The sequence below is a fragment of the Sceloporus undulatus genome, chromosome 2 (genome assembly GCF_019175285.1).
Source record: "Sceloporus undulatus isolate JIND9_A2432 ecotype Alabama chromosome 2, SceUnd_v1.1, whole genome shotgun sequence".
NCBI classification, from domain to species: Eukaryota; Metazoa; Chordata; class Lepidosauria; order Squamata; family Phrynosomatidae; genus Sceloporus; species Sceloporus undulatus.
In genome coordinates this window covers 230,709,530-230,723,990 of record NC_056523.1, presented here as the reverse complement: position 1 = coordinate 230,723,990, position 14,461 = coordinate 230,709,530, and the positions used below count along the sequence as shown (strand labels likewise).

Below are 14,461 nucleotides of genomic sequence, written 5' to 3'. Positions count from 1 at the left end.
CCTTTTGCTCTGGCCAAAACCCTCCAATGCTTCAAGGTTCAAGCTTCAAGCACTGAGAGAGACTGGGAGAGAGAAAGGGGTGATTCAGACCATGAAGATCCAGCAGCTGTCTTAAAATATACCCAAGGGTATCCCGATGTTGGCCATATAGACCCATAGAGTTGGAAGAGACCACAAGGGCCATTCAGTCCAACCCCTGCCATGCAGGAACTCACAATCAAAGCACTCCTGATAGATGGTCATCCAGCCTCTGCTTAAAAATCTCCAAAGAAGGAGACTCCAAAGTACTGTATCATCCAAAATCCACAAAACAGTGATACCTTTATTGGGACAATCAAACTGTGCATGTTGCCAGCTTTCAAAGCTCCACTGGCCTCTTCATCAGGCAAAGGGGATAAATTGATACACGAGAAAGAAAGAGAAAAACGACAATGATAGTCATAGGACTACACTTTAAGATGTTGTGGTTGTTGTCCTTACTTCAGATGGTACGGAAGGGTATTCATGCAGGTGGTCTTCTCCTCCTTCTGGCCATGTGGATACTGGGAGATTCAGTCCAGGAAATCAACTTTAAAACTGAGACAAACTAGATCTCAAAGGCAGTAGCTTTTTGTTTTGCTAATGGAATTTAAAGTTGATTTCCTGGCCTGAATATTACAGGACCCAGAATGCAGAGAGGCCCGCCTGTATGAATACCTGTTCAAGCCATCTGAACTGGGGACAACCACCACATCTTGACAAAATGCAAGCCTAGAAGTGGCATGGTCAATTTTTCTTTCTTTCTTTCTTTCTCCTGCATAATTTTTAAATACCTTTGCCTGATGAAGAAGCCAGTGGAGCTTTGACAGCTTGCAGCATGCATAATGTGCATTTTGGTTGGTCCAATGAAGGTATCACTGTTTCATGAATTTTGGATGGTATTGTATTTTCTTATCATCTTTGTTGCCCTTCTCTGAACCTGCAAGAACTTATCTATATCCTTCTTAAAATGACGTGATCAGAACTGAATACAGTATTCTAAATGAAGCCTAACCGTCATAGAATATAGTGGGACTATTACTTCCCTCAGTGTGGAAGCTATGCTTTTATTAATGCAGACTAAAGTAGCATTTGCCTTTTTTGCTGCAGCATCACACCTCTGGCTTATATTCAACTTATGATCAATAATAATTCCAAGCTCTTTTTCCCATGTAGGACTGATGAGTTGAACCAAGTTTCCAACTTACTATAATGGTAAATTTGGGTTTTGTGACCTAAATGTAAAATTTGAGTTTGTATCCATTACATTTCATTTTATTAATTTCTTCCCAGTTTACTAGTTTATCTAAGTACTTTTGAATTCTGTTTCTAAATTCCAATGTATAAACCACCTAATTTTGTGTCATCTGCAGACCTGATAAGGATAACCTTTCATCTAAGTCATTGATAAAAATGTTGAAGAGTAATGGCCCTAGAAGAAAACCCGGAAACATCCCACTTGAGATTTTCTTCCAGTTTGAAATGCAGCCATTGATGACAACTCTTTGAGCATAGTTTTCCAACCATTTATGAATCCCATCTCAATTCCACATTTAATGACTTTTCTAAATATATCATGGGGGTCCTTATCAAATGCTTTGTTGAAATACAGATAAACTCTCAGGTATACTAGAGAAGATGTTCACATGTGGATGTGTTTCATTCTTACTCTCTTTTTGTAACATAGAAAACCACCAGTCATAGGTGAGAAAGAAATAGATAATTTAATTAAAAAAACAACAACCAGCTGACAGTATATGACTCATTACTTATGAAAATACTCTCAGATTGATAATATACAATTCAAACCCAACATATTTATTGTGCAAACAGTCAGAAAAGAGGCCACATACATCTCAGTTAGGAGACTGATCTGTTAAGATTTATTTTTGGAAGATCTGTAATGATTGTCATAATTTTTTTTTAGTATTTCAAGGGGAATATTTTGACGCAGTCCAACGATGTTACTGAAATACCCTGGAATTATGAAAATAGAAGTGAATAGAGCCACCACTCAAGAATGCAATCTGCATTAATCTTGGTTTGTGATCAGTTAATCCAGGTTTATAAACACATAGGCCTGTTACAGACTGCCAAAATAAAGCTGCTTCGGGTCTCTTTGGAGGTATGCTATTTAAATGATGCCTGGGTCCTAAGAGTCCGGAGGTCGCGCCAAAGCCACACTCTATTCCTAAGCACTGGAGTGCAGCTTTTGGTGCAGCTTCCGGATTCTTACGGTGCGTGCATCATTTAAATAGCATACCTCCAAAGAGACCCAAAGCAGCTTTATTTTGGCAGTCTGTAACAGGCCATACTTTCTTGACTGCCGTCGGAGAGTCAGAACTACTTCTAGAAGAACAAGCAGGGAAGGTTTAAAAAGTTTAATCCTTTCATTCATTCCACAGAGAGATGTATGCAAAGGTAGGAAAATAAACATTTTTTTTCTAGGTTACAAATTGCACAAGAGCAATGTTATTTGGAGGTGACTCCCAATAAAGAACTAATTACATTTTTGTTGTTGCTACGAGGATAATTAAAAATGTAGGAAATTCAGTTGCAATATTTATTATGTACAGAAATAGTCAAACCTTATAGGGGTTACTAACAGAATTAGCAACAGATAATTATCTGTGAATTGCAAATACTAACCCCTTTCAATAAATTAATGTGACCTTTGTTTCAGTTTTATTTGTAACTTAAATAAAAATTCTAACTGCTTAAATATTGTTGGACAGGAAACACTGATACTTCTTATGTCTGCCCATGTAATTAGGGATCCTAAAAAAAAAGGTCCATAAGGCTCACATCTTTGTTAAGCTACATTTATTTGCATAGAAAAATATTTACCATAGGCATTAAACTATCACAGAGAAATTGCATTTATTTCAAATTGAAAAAGATAGCTAAAAAGTTTCTGTGGGTTATTGCAACAGTACAAGAATACAAGATGCTCCCATTGAATAAAAAAATGTAAAAGAAATTGTGAAAGCTGAAGCAGGCTACAAAACAGAAGGCTTTCCCATTTATTTTCCTTCACGGAATTATGTTACAAGTTCTTGTCCAACCGTTCTGAATGCTTTCATTTCCCATTGTCTGGGGTAGTTTTAAGCATCATCCTAAATTACTCTGCAATATACGGATTTGTATATAAGCTCTGACTGCTATCATCACAACCTTGTTGTCAAGTAATTGTCCTGAACAACTGTCTCGTGTTTCCCAACAGAGTCACTATTGAAATCCTGCTCATTGTCCATCAAATCCTTTGGTATAGGCAGATCAGAGTCCTGAAGGGTAGCCTTCTTACTTTCAGAAGGAGCAGCTTTCTCATCCAAGGTAGATTCCAGAGTGTCGTTTTTAACTTGCTTCTTAGTGGCCGCTGTGTACTTTTCACTGAGATCCTGAATGTTTAGTTCACAGTTCGCGACCAATGTTTTCTCCCCCATTTCAGTGACTTTCTCGCTCTGCTCCTCTGCTTGCTGCCGGGAAACTTCTTCAGAAATGGAGTAGATTTTTTTTGTACTGTGCTCAGTAGAGCTGTTTTTGGACTGTCTGTGGAAGAACCCAAACTTCTTTCCATCAGTCACAAAGTTCACTTTCCTTTGCTTTTCTTTGGTAGCTTCTGGTGCCCTCACGGCTGACCCATTGCTTTGACTGTGGGCTCCAGAGGCTCTTGCCACTGCTCTTGGATGAATCATTGTAGTTAAGTCAAAGAGGCTAAGAGGTTTCTTTATAACCTTCTCATTTCCTCCATTTTCACTTCCCTCATCAGATTCTGGCAAGGAAGAAGATTCTCGGCTGTTTTTTGAAGACGGCAAATTAGGTAGTTTGTTTCCTTTTAACAGTCCTAGGACTTCAAAGCGAAAACTAGAAATGTCTTGCTTTAACTCCTAAAGAATTAGAATAAAATGAGCGATAGTTACAACTCAGAAAATGGTAACACTAAACAGGAAAGGATCTGGTTTTAAAGAACCATGTGTGTTGAATAATCGTAACACTGCCATTCAAAACAAATGGTGTTCTTACTTGGGAGTTTATCAGACAATGGAAATTGGAAGTATAATCCGATGGCAATCTGAATGCAATCATGGGGTTTAACGTTATTGCGTGATAACCCACTACACACAAATTTGGCCAATGGGAAGTCAGTCCGAACGCAATCATGTGGTTTTGCATTATTGCGTGATAGACTGCCACACGCAAATTCAGGCAATGGCATGCTATTTTCGGGCAATGGGGAGCCAGTTCGAATGCAGTGTGTATTCATGTAATTACACGAAACTAGCGACTTTAAGTGAATGCGTTCTGGCCCCACTTTCTTTTCATTTGAATTTAAGAGAAATTCATCCCATTTGATAAACTCCTTGGTTTTGCACCATTCTTTTTGAATTACCCTGTATCTTAATATCTGTGACTAAATATTTTACAGCTATGGAAAGTGGAAACTTGTGATTTGGGACAACATGGTTGTTGCCTGCACTTGTTAAAGACAGACAATCTCATAAAAGTTCAGTCGGTGAAAGACGCTCCAGTTCTCTATTTATCCATGTTCAGTTTTGTCAAATGTTGTCCACAGAACTGATGAGAGATGCATAAGAATGACAGCCCTCAGCAACACTGGGTATTGGAAATGTACTGTTGGCCCTTCGTATCCATGGATTCGTTATCCACAGATTCAAACTTCCATGGCTTGAAAATATTCAAAAATATACAAATTCCCCAAAACAAACCATTATTTTGCCATTTTATATCAGAGGCACCATTGTATTTAATGGGGCTTGAGCATTCAGGGCTTTTGGTATATATGGGAGGAGGAGGGTCCTGGAAACAAACACCACTGCAGGGGTTCCCAACTTGTACTCCAAAGAGCCCTTAGGCTCCATGTGCACATCCTAGGTGCTCCATGCCCACTCCAGGAAAATGAAAGACATAAAAATTGAATGAAATTAAAGAATAAGAATATATTCTTATATAGACTCCTATACACCATTAACTTGTAAGACATAGGCTAGGCCTCTTAGGGGCTCCGCCATAGAAATAAAGGCTCTGCAAGTCAAAAAGGTTGGGAACACTTTCCCCAGTGGATACCAAGGGTTCACTGTATTCTTGCTTGTGTTTGTAATAACAAAAACTGGCTGAGGACAAATTTCAAAGCCTTGTCCCACTCGTAAGTGTCTGCATTAATATGGTACTCAAGTTACTGCTGGCTAGGTCCTAAGAACAGAAAGTTTTTAAAGCATGGGATGTTGTGGTGTTGTATTGTTTTAAAGCATTTTTAACATTTTTATCTTTTTAATTGTATTTTATTCTTTTAACATGCAACTTGCTTTAATATTAGAATAATTTAATTCTAATTTAATGTTCCATTTTTGTATGCTTTTAATTGTATTGCTTTTTAATATTGTGAGCCACCCTGAGTTCCAGTTTTGAGAAAGGGGTGCATTATTATTATTATCATTGTCATTATTATTCCAGTCTGAGAATTATAACACAGGAAATAATTAAAGGGAGGAATATGCAAGATCTTGACCTTACATCACAACTTTCAGAATTATTATGAATTCTACTATTTTGTCACAACTGAGAAAGCTTCCCACATGAATGTAAGAAGAGATGAGATGAGGTGGCAATATCCATCTCACTACAAAGCTGGAGGCTGCTGTTCCATGTAGTTATAGAAGTGCCACCTATAATGTTGTTAAAATGACATCATGCAGTGAGTGGGCATCAATTTTCTTTCCAAATCTCACTTGTGGACAATGATCTATAGGTGGCAGGTAATATGTGTGAGAACTGGATTAGGTAAGGTTAAGTGGAATAAAGAAGAAAATATCACTAGAGAGTGGTTTTGCAATGTAGGGAAGTAATGAACCGATCTGATCTATGGTGCTATATCTTCTAGAAAATTCTCCTGAATTGGCAGGAGCAACACTACACTGCTGCTGGACAATTCCAATTCATTTTGGTGGAGCTTCTGAAAGAGAAAACATTGTCTTCTATGCTATTTGTAGGAAATCTGAGTATCATTTGGATTCTTCAGATTTTTCTTTCTTTTTCCCCCTGAAGTAGTTCTGTCTCTGAATCCATTAAAATAATCTGGATATCTTTTAAAATCATATCTTTTAAAATGTATATTTGCATTCAAATGCTTGCTTTCAAGTATAAAGGTGTTCACACAGCAGTTCTCAGTTCTTTAGATTATTCCTTTCGATCTGAAGCTCTGTGGTATTCCAACCCACTGTTACTAATCCATTCAATATGAGAGCAATTACCTTAAAATTCTCTTCAGTCAAACCCTCTTCAGTTTTAGCATCTCTTATCATTGCTGCCACATATCTCTTAACCAGATTTCTCATGACCTCCTGAAAGATAAGAACAGTCCAGTTTGTCAGTACTCCTAGCTGTAGTGACTTGCACCTGACAAACTAGAAATTATATTTACTTTGGCTTTATATATGCCACTGTTAAAATAGATTTCTTTTAAAAAACAAACAAATTTGTGGTGTGATTGTCAGCTGGTGAATTGTTTGGGAACCAGATTCAAGCACAAAGAAACCGAAAGGTATAGTAGGGCAGAAGATTTGGGATGCAGAGAAGCTTATCTTTAGATGAGGCAAGAATACATTATACATAAAGTTCTTATTTCTATAAAACAAATTTTGAACAGGGTCTGGATTTTGAATTGAACTAAAGGGCCATCACATTTGCTTTGTCTACTGACTCACAATTGCACACAAACATCAGCAAAGAGCTTCTTCAATCCCTCCTTACAGCAGCAAAGATTTTGTCTCTCTTTATAAATCTCAGCTCAGTCATTGATCTATGATTTGACTTTTGTGTAGGAGTCTGTAGCTGAGGGAATTATGTGATACAACCACTGTTGTTTTTCATACCAGACAGAAAGAGATTCTGTGGCCCTTTGGCTATGTCACAGTTGGGAGAAAGCAGCAGAAGTACTACTAGCATGAAATAGCAAAGGTGATAATTGTGGGATCAGCAACAATGCTGTTTGACTGATAGGAAGCTGAGCTGAACTGGAACCGCAAGGTGCCTGTTGTTACTGCCTGATAGAAAGGCTATCTAAAAGGCTATCTCCCCTTATCAAAGGAATAGTAGTAGTAGGAAGAGTCTTTGTTCCAAATAAAGGCCCAGAAGGCTGTAGCTACCAGCTCTGACTTCCACTTTGCCCCTTTCTCATTACGGTCATTCCTCTCGATTTGGCTGGTTAGCTAAGATCGGTGCTTGGAGCTTTTACAAAAAGAACTAATGGATTGGGAGGGAGCTGCAGGACTATTCCTTAGAACTGCCTTGAGTGGGCAGGTTGCATGAGCCTTCCTCAGCTACCTCATTGGGGAGATAGAAAGTTGTCAGGTATCTGAGTACCTGTGCCTCTCTAAACTATGGCCCCATACAGACAGGCCAAAATAAAGCTGCTTCAGGTCACTTTGGAGGTATGCTGTTTAAATGATGCATGCATACTAAGAGTCCGGAAGCTGCGCCAAAGCCATGATCCAGCCCTAAGCACTGGAGCGCAGCTTTGGTGCAACTTCCAGACTCTTAGTACGCATGCATCATTTAAACAGCCTACCTCCAAAGTGACTTGAAGCAGCTTTATTTTGGCTTGACTGTATGGGGCCTATGAGACAAATCTCAGCAGCAGGCAGCACTGGAATAGAACATTTGACCTTATCACATGAAGTGGCTTCAAAACTTTTACAACCATCTCTGTGCATTCCCCACTGTGCCAAGACACTTGGCTCAGTGTAAAGGTGTTCACATCCTTGTTGAGCTTGTTCAATGGTAGTGCACAAAGAAGCCAGGCAGAAGAAGAGAGTACTAGAGAAAGTATCTGTGGGTAAATACATGTGGGCCCTTCATGTCATTTAGAGTAATACCAGGAGTAAAGCACCAGGTTCATGACTTGGGGACCTCCTTGTTGCATGACAACATCACCGGGCAATATTGGCACAGGGCTTGGTGGAGCTCCCCAAGTGCTGGCAGAAAGTCAGTTGCCACAATTCTCTACTAAAACTGGGACAAAATGTAGGGCAAAATTTAGACCAAAATATAGGACAATTATAGGATAAAATTTAGACCAAAATGTAGGACATTTAAGGTCCTCCGTTTTTCTTAAATGTTCTACATTTTGGGCTAAATTTTATACAATTGTCCTATATTTTGGTCTAAATTTTGTCCTACATTTTGTCCCGGTTTTTAGTAGAGAATTATGGCAACCCTATCTGCAAGTCCCAATTATAGCAACAACATAGCTCCCTCCCCCTCTCAACTCCTCATGTGTCATATGTTATAGCTAAAGCCAAAACCTGATGGGAAGCTACTGCAGTTACTAGGCACATTTTCCTGCATGTCTAGCACCAAAAATGCTTTGACTTCCTCCCCTGACTCTAGATTACCCTATTAACTGATTAGCTGGATTTTACCCAAATGTTTACCCTGTTTACCCAGATTCTCCCCATACCTGTGTCCAAAACCAGTTGTCCCAGGAGCAGTTCCAGATCACCTGGCAAACGTTACTTGCCCCACCTCTGTAACATCACAAGGATGTTGATCTCAGGTTTTGCCCTTGAAATCACGGGAAGTGGGATGCAGCTGATGAACCCAATGGGATACCCAGGTTCAAATTCCTACTCAACCAACAGACTGACTGAACCAATCACATTCTTGTGTTACCCTAATTCACAAGGACAGCAAAAAATGAAAGTGGGGACTGTGTATCCCACCACTGAATCCAACAGATCTTTCACCTAAGTACAAATGTACTGTACTGCAGCCACAGTGAAGGAGAAGATCAGAACTTTTCTGGGCATCTGATACTCCTGTCCAGCTTTCCCTACAATTCCAAGTTTTCTTTCTGATACTCAGTTTAAATGTGCAACTTGAACACCTTGATTTTTGTTTATCCCATTGGCAATGCTAGATGCAGATGACAGAACAGTAGTCTTAACACAACGGAAAGGTGAAAGGTTGGGCGAAACTAGGCTAACCTGTACATTCCCTCCTGCATTAACATCATTCATGTATGTCAAAAACAGTGCAAAAATGTCTCAAGGGAGGTTTTTAATGTCACATTTGAAAGAGTTAAGCTAGAGGTTGGTTACCTGATACTGATGGTGCCTTCTCAAATTATCAGCAGCACGTCTCTGAAAATGGAGAACATGTTAAATAAAATAGCTAGAATGCTATTTTTAACACACACACACACACACACACACCCCTACACACCTACCTACCCCTGAACAGCACACGTCACATGCAGGCAAAATTGTCCACTAAATTCAGCCTCTGAATTTAATGTCATCTATCAAGAAAATGAGGAATGTGGATACCCCTGCATCATAATGTGAAGTCAATATAATTTTTCCAGGAAAGCATTACTCATGAACTAGACAGGAATCTAGGTTTCTGCTCATGGATTTCTCTTTTAAAATCCATATTGATTTTAATACCTCAGCAATATTTGACATTCTTATTCCTTAAAAAAAAAAAACACAACCCAGAGGCCACAAATCAGTCATCTGGAGCCAATTGCAAAATGGTAGCCTGGACACAGAGAGCGCTGCAAAAATAATAACATAAGGAAGAATCCCATCACAAAATAATAGTTGGGGGCACTTGCTGCAAGGACCAATGCATTTTGAGAAGGGCTCAGACTGTCCTCAGAAACTGAAGCCCTTTTTTTGGTTGTTGTTGCTAATGGCAGATTATAGGAGCTAGTTGCAATGAATGTTGAGAGTAAAGATCCAATGCTGTGATTAAACCCATTCAGCAAGTAAGTGGCAGAGAAGTCAGGTTTTCCTTTCTTAAACACGTAATTCAAGTACAGATACAAGCATGAATGAATGAGCAATGGACACAAAATACTCTTTCTTTAAACACAGAACCCCTCCACAGGTATGCAATTTGCATGTGGAACAGAGCCAACTAAGTAAATTCCACAAATTTTGACTGCAGTCCTCACTTACAGACATTTGACTCCAATTCACAAAGGCCAAGTAGGATGTTGGTGAGGTGATGAGATGCTATACCCATCCCTGCTTTCACTCACCGTGTGAGCAATTTATTTTTTCTCAGTGGGGCTTAAGTCAGACAAAAAGTATACAGAAACACAATGGAACCCCCACCCCCAATATAAAAATGCATCGCCACAGGTGGAGAAAATGGAGAGGCACCTATGCAGTAAAGGGGGTGAAAGTTAGAAATGTCCAAGCCATTGTATTCCCTGTTAACATGTACAGGTGTGAGAGCTGGACACTGAAGAAAGCAAATAAGAACAAAATCCACTCATTTGAGATGTGGTGTTGGAGAAGAGTGCTGGAGAAGATACCATGGACAGCCAAAAAGACAAACAAATGTCTAATTAATAAATTGTAAGCTGCTCTGATAGCCTTGGCTGAAGAGCAGGTTATAAATAAACAAGTATTATTATTAAAAAGACAAACAAATGGGTCTTAGAACAGATCAAGCCTAAACTCTCCCTGGAAGACAAGGCCCAGTACATACCTTCCATGTTGTCCAGAACAACGGCAGCGTTTTTTCCTCTGCAGGGAAGCCACAGCCGTCAAACCGTGCGGCTTTCCTGCAGAGGAAAAAGCAAGTTCTTTTAAATCCGCAGGGGTGGCGTAACAAGTGCGCCAGTGTTGCACTGGTTAAGTAAGCACCACACGGCAATGTGTGGATGCCACATGGCGTTTACGTAACAATGGTGGCACTCGTGTATACAGGGCACTGCCATTGTTACCTAAGGGCTGTACTAGGGTTAGGTACTGTGCGGTTGCTATCCAAATTGAGGCTGTTGTACTTTGGTCACATCATGAGATGGTATGATGCATTAGAAAAGACAATAATGGTAGGAAAGGTAAAAGACAGTAGAAAGACAGGAAGACCACGTGCTAGATGGATGGACTCTATTAAGGAGGTCAAGGTATGAATTCTCCAAAGCAGAGCAGTGGAGGACAGGGAGTCTTGGAGATGTCTCATCCACAGGATCATCATGAGTTGAGGTCGACTCGAAGGCAGTTAACAAAAATAACTTTGGGGGGGCGGGACTTCTTGGGCAGGACTTCTGCCTTCCAGCGGCAGGACATCTGGGGGGAAAACCCAAGGCACACTCTCTCAGCCTTGGGCTAGCAATAGCAAACCCCCCTCTGGCAAAACTTGGATCTGGAGCAATGTATTCAAACTACAGGAAAAGTGATTCCACTTCAACATTAGGAAGAACTTCCTAACAGTAAGAGCTGTTTGACAGTGGAAGACACTGCCTTGGAGTGTGGTGCAGTCTCCATTCTTTGAAGGGTTTTAAACAGAGGCTGGATGGATTAGATGGCCCTTGAGGTTTCTACCAACTCTTAGGTTCTCTGTTTTCACTTTGTGTTTGTCTCCCAAGAAGGCAGGAACAGCAGGTGAGAGATTAAAACCAGTTGTGTGGGAACAACCTAGCCTTGGCATTCGCTCAGTCTGCTGGCTTCTGGTATCCACGACTAATAGATTTTCATAGAGACAGAAGGTTAGGGAGGAATATTAACATATTTTCTTACCCCAATGGTTCCAAAACTTTCAGGTTTCCTTCTGATCTTTTTCCTGCACAGTTGTCTCCAGAGCCATCTGATCAAATACCAGAGAGACTTGGGGCTTGGTATGACATTGAAGGGAGTAGGCAAAGTCCCCCCTTCTTCAAAGTAACTCATCCAGAGTTTTGTTCGTGCAAATTTCCATTCAATGTCTGCATGATCCTAAGTAAAAGAAATAGAAGACACAAATAAAAGAAATATGAAAATGGATATTGATTTTGTGTGAGATTGCATTCTCTTGGTTTCATACACTTCCTTTTTATGGATGGATAATGGAAAAGAAAACACCATTCTGCTCTGTTAGATATTTTATGATTGGCCTTTGCTGTTTTATGTTGTCTCCTTTGCTTTCAATGCTTCTACATGTGGTATTTTGTTTTATGTGTTTTATCTTTAATCCATATTTAATGGCTAGTATGGTGTCATTTTTTTTCTTTTAAACTCTACAGAAAAATATGTTTCAAGTGTAGCAAGTAATTAAAATAACAATATAATAAATCTGAGAACTGACAAGAAGAAAAGATCCAGTGATATTCATTAAAATGAAAATTTAACATGCTCTCAGATGTTGTTGAAATGTATTATGAAATCACACTTTTAATTTACGATGGACTACCGTACTTTGTCCCAGTTCATAACAGAATAGCTTGGAAAAGAAACCCAACAATACACCTACCAATTCAGTTTGTTTTCTGCAGTTTCAGAGATTAAGACCTGAACCAATGGATTCAAATCACAAGAAAGGAGATTCTGATTAAATAGTTGGAAATCGTCTGATGGTAATAGCTGTTTGACAGAGGAACAGGCTACCTGAGAAGGTGGTAACCTCTTCTTCTGATCCTCACATCAGCCTTAATTTTCAAATCTCTCCAAACCAGCAGTGGGCAGTGACAAATGCGAGAAAATATTATTTATTTCTAGACAAAGATCATTGCTATGGACATGTCATACTGCTTAATGACACCATGACTACCTGGAACATTGATTTTACTCTGTAGTTTTGGATTAGGGCTTTACAGGCTTGTTATGACCTTTACTGTTTCCAGTGATTGGAGATGTTGAGATACAGCCACAATGTTGCTCCAGGCTGCAGCTGCACTGCAGGAATAATCCAGGTATACACCACTTTAGCTGCCAGAGCTCAATGCTATGGAATTATGGGAACCATAGTTCGTTGCAGCACCAGAGCTCTCTAACAGAGAAGACTAAATGTCTCACAAAATTATAAATCCCATAATTCCATAGCATGGAGCCATGACAGCTAAGGTGGTGTCAACCTGGATAATTTCTGCAGTGTAGATGCAGCCTCAGTCACATGAATGGTTGAGGAATTCCTCTCCTAGAAGCCAAAAATGAGTTTGGCATTCAGATTCAAGTCTTGACTTCAATTAAACAACTAAACATCTAAAACAACAACCATTAATCATGCCTGTTTCTTATCCTTGCCTGCCAAAAGCACAGGTTACAGTGTACTTCAAGCAGATGTCCTATATTTCTCTGGAAAAAAGCCTTGTTTGTAAGATGCAATGCTGGACTAGAAAGACTTTTGTATTAGCTTTATGGTAGGACAACTTAGGCTATCAATTGCAGGTGTCTGTGAAGGCCGTTTTGGAGGCTGCCAAAAGGATAAATGTGATACAATTTTTGATCCCCTCTCCCAAATTGGGAGAATCACAGCTGGGGAAAACCAGAGGAGATGGCTTCTAACACTGAGGGCCACCCTCCTCATAGGAATGTGAAATGAGCTTGTGTAATGGCCCTACAACTTTTTGGCCATGGACCCCTCTGAGAGTCTGATAAAAACTATGGACTCGCTTCCTATAAAATGCATTTAACCACATTTTTAAGTAACAGTATTACTATCCAAGGGGGGGGGGTCCCCTTTTCTGCAATCACGTCATGAATACGCGGAAGTATTTTGCATGCTCAGCTCCATGGATCATAAGTTAAGAATTCTTTGTCCAATACAACCATGTCTCTCATCCATTTCCCAGAACAAAACCTTTCAGTCCAACAAGTAGATGTAATAAAAACAGTTCCTGCTGGATCAAGGCTCTTGTAATGTAAGGTGGGAACAGTCAAGGGCAGCATGGAAGCTGTGTTAAACCCACCCTGCCCTTGCATACAAAGCATATTGGTAGTTCCAGTCACCGGAAACACTAAAGGTCATGACCAGCCAGTATCCCTTAATTCAAACTCAACTAGGAGATCATAGAATCATAGAATAGGATGGGATCACAAAACCCATTTAGTTCAACCCCCGCCATGCAGGAATATATAGTTAAAGCACTCTCAAGTAATGGCCATCAAGTCTGTTTCAAGACCCCCAAAGAAGGGGAGTCCACCACCCTGAGGCAGCCTATTCCGTTTTGTTTTGAATGTGCAAAATAAATAAATAAACAAATAAATAAATGTTCTTTACAATGGATTGAAAGAGATGACATTTTGACATGATTTACAGCATGGTAACCTCTACTATTTTGTTTGAACTCGTTGGAACAGAACTGAACTGTTCTGCAATTCCCTAATTCAGGTGGTGGAATGAGATAGTATTTCTGGCAGATATGTTCATGTAGACCTTTATTCCCCCCCCCTCCCCATTTATGTTTCAGTAGATATCTGAAATAGGGAGCAAATGTGGTGTAGTGGCTTGAGCATTGGACTATAACTTTGGAAACCAGGGTTCAAATCCTTGCTCAGCCCTGGAAACCCACTGGGTGGCCTTGGGCAAGACAGACTGTCTCAGCCTCAGGGGAAGGCAATGCCAAACCTCCTCATGATAGATTTACAACTCGAAGGCACACAACAACAGTTATCTTAATAGATACAATAAAGAGGTGTGTGTAAACAAAAAGTGG

The 14,461-nt window shown here is 39.8% G+C and overlaps 1 protein-coding gene across 3 annotated transcripts in view; it reads right to left on the bottom strand.

Annotated features, from left to right (window-relative positions):
• Positions 1-2,303: 2,303 nt before the first annotated feature.
• Positions 2,304-14,461, bottom strand: part of TRPC4 (transient receptor potential cation channel subfamily C member 4) — a 191,772-nt gene continuing 179,614 nt past the window's right edge. For all 3 annotated transcript variants that reach the window (XM_042455802.1, XM_042455803.1, XM_042455804.1), the window contains 4 exons: positions 11,571-11,765; positions 9,135-9,176; positions 6,288-6,377; positions 2,304-3,905 (listed from right to left, as the gene is read on the bottom strand). In XM_042455802.1, the coding sequence (XP_042311736.1) occupies positions 3,186-3,905; positions 6,288-6,377; positions 9,135-9,176; positions 11,571-11,765 (1,047 nt within the window). In that variant the 3' untranslated portion in view covers positions 2,304-3,185. The remainder of the gene's footprint in view (positions 3,906-6,287; positions 6,378-9,134; positions 9,177-11,570; positions 11,766-14,461) is intronic.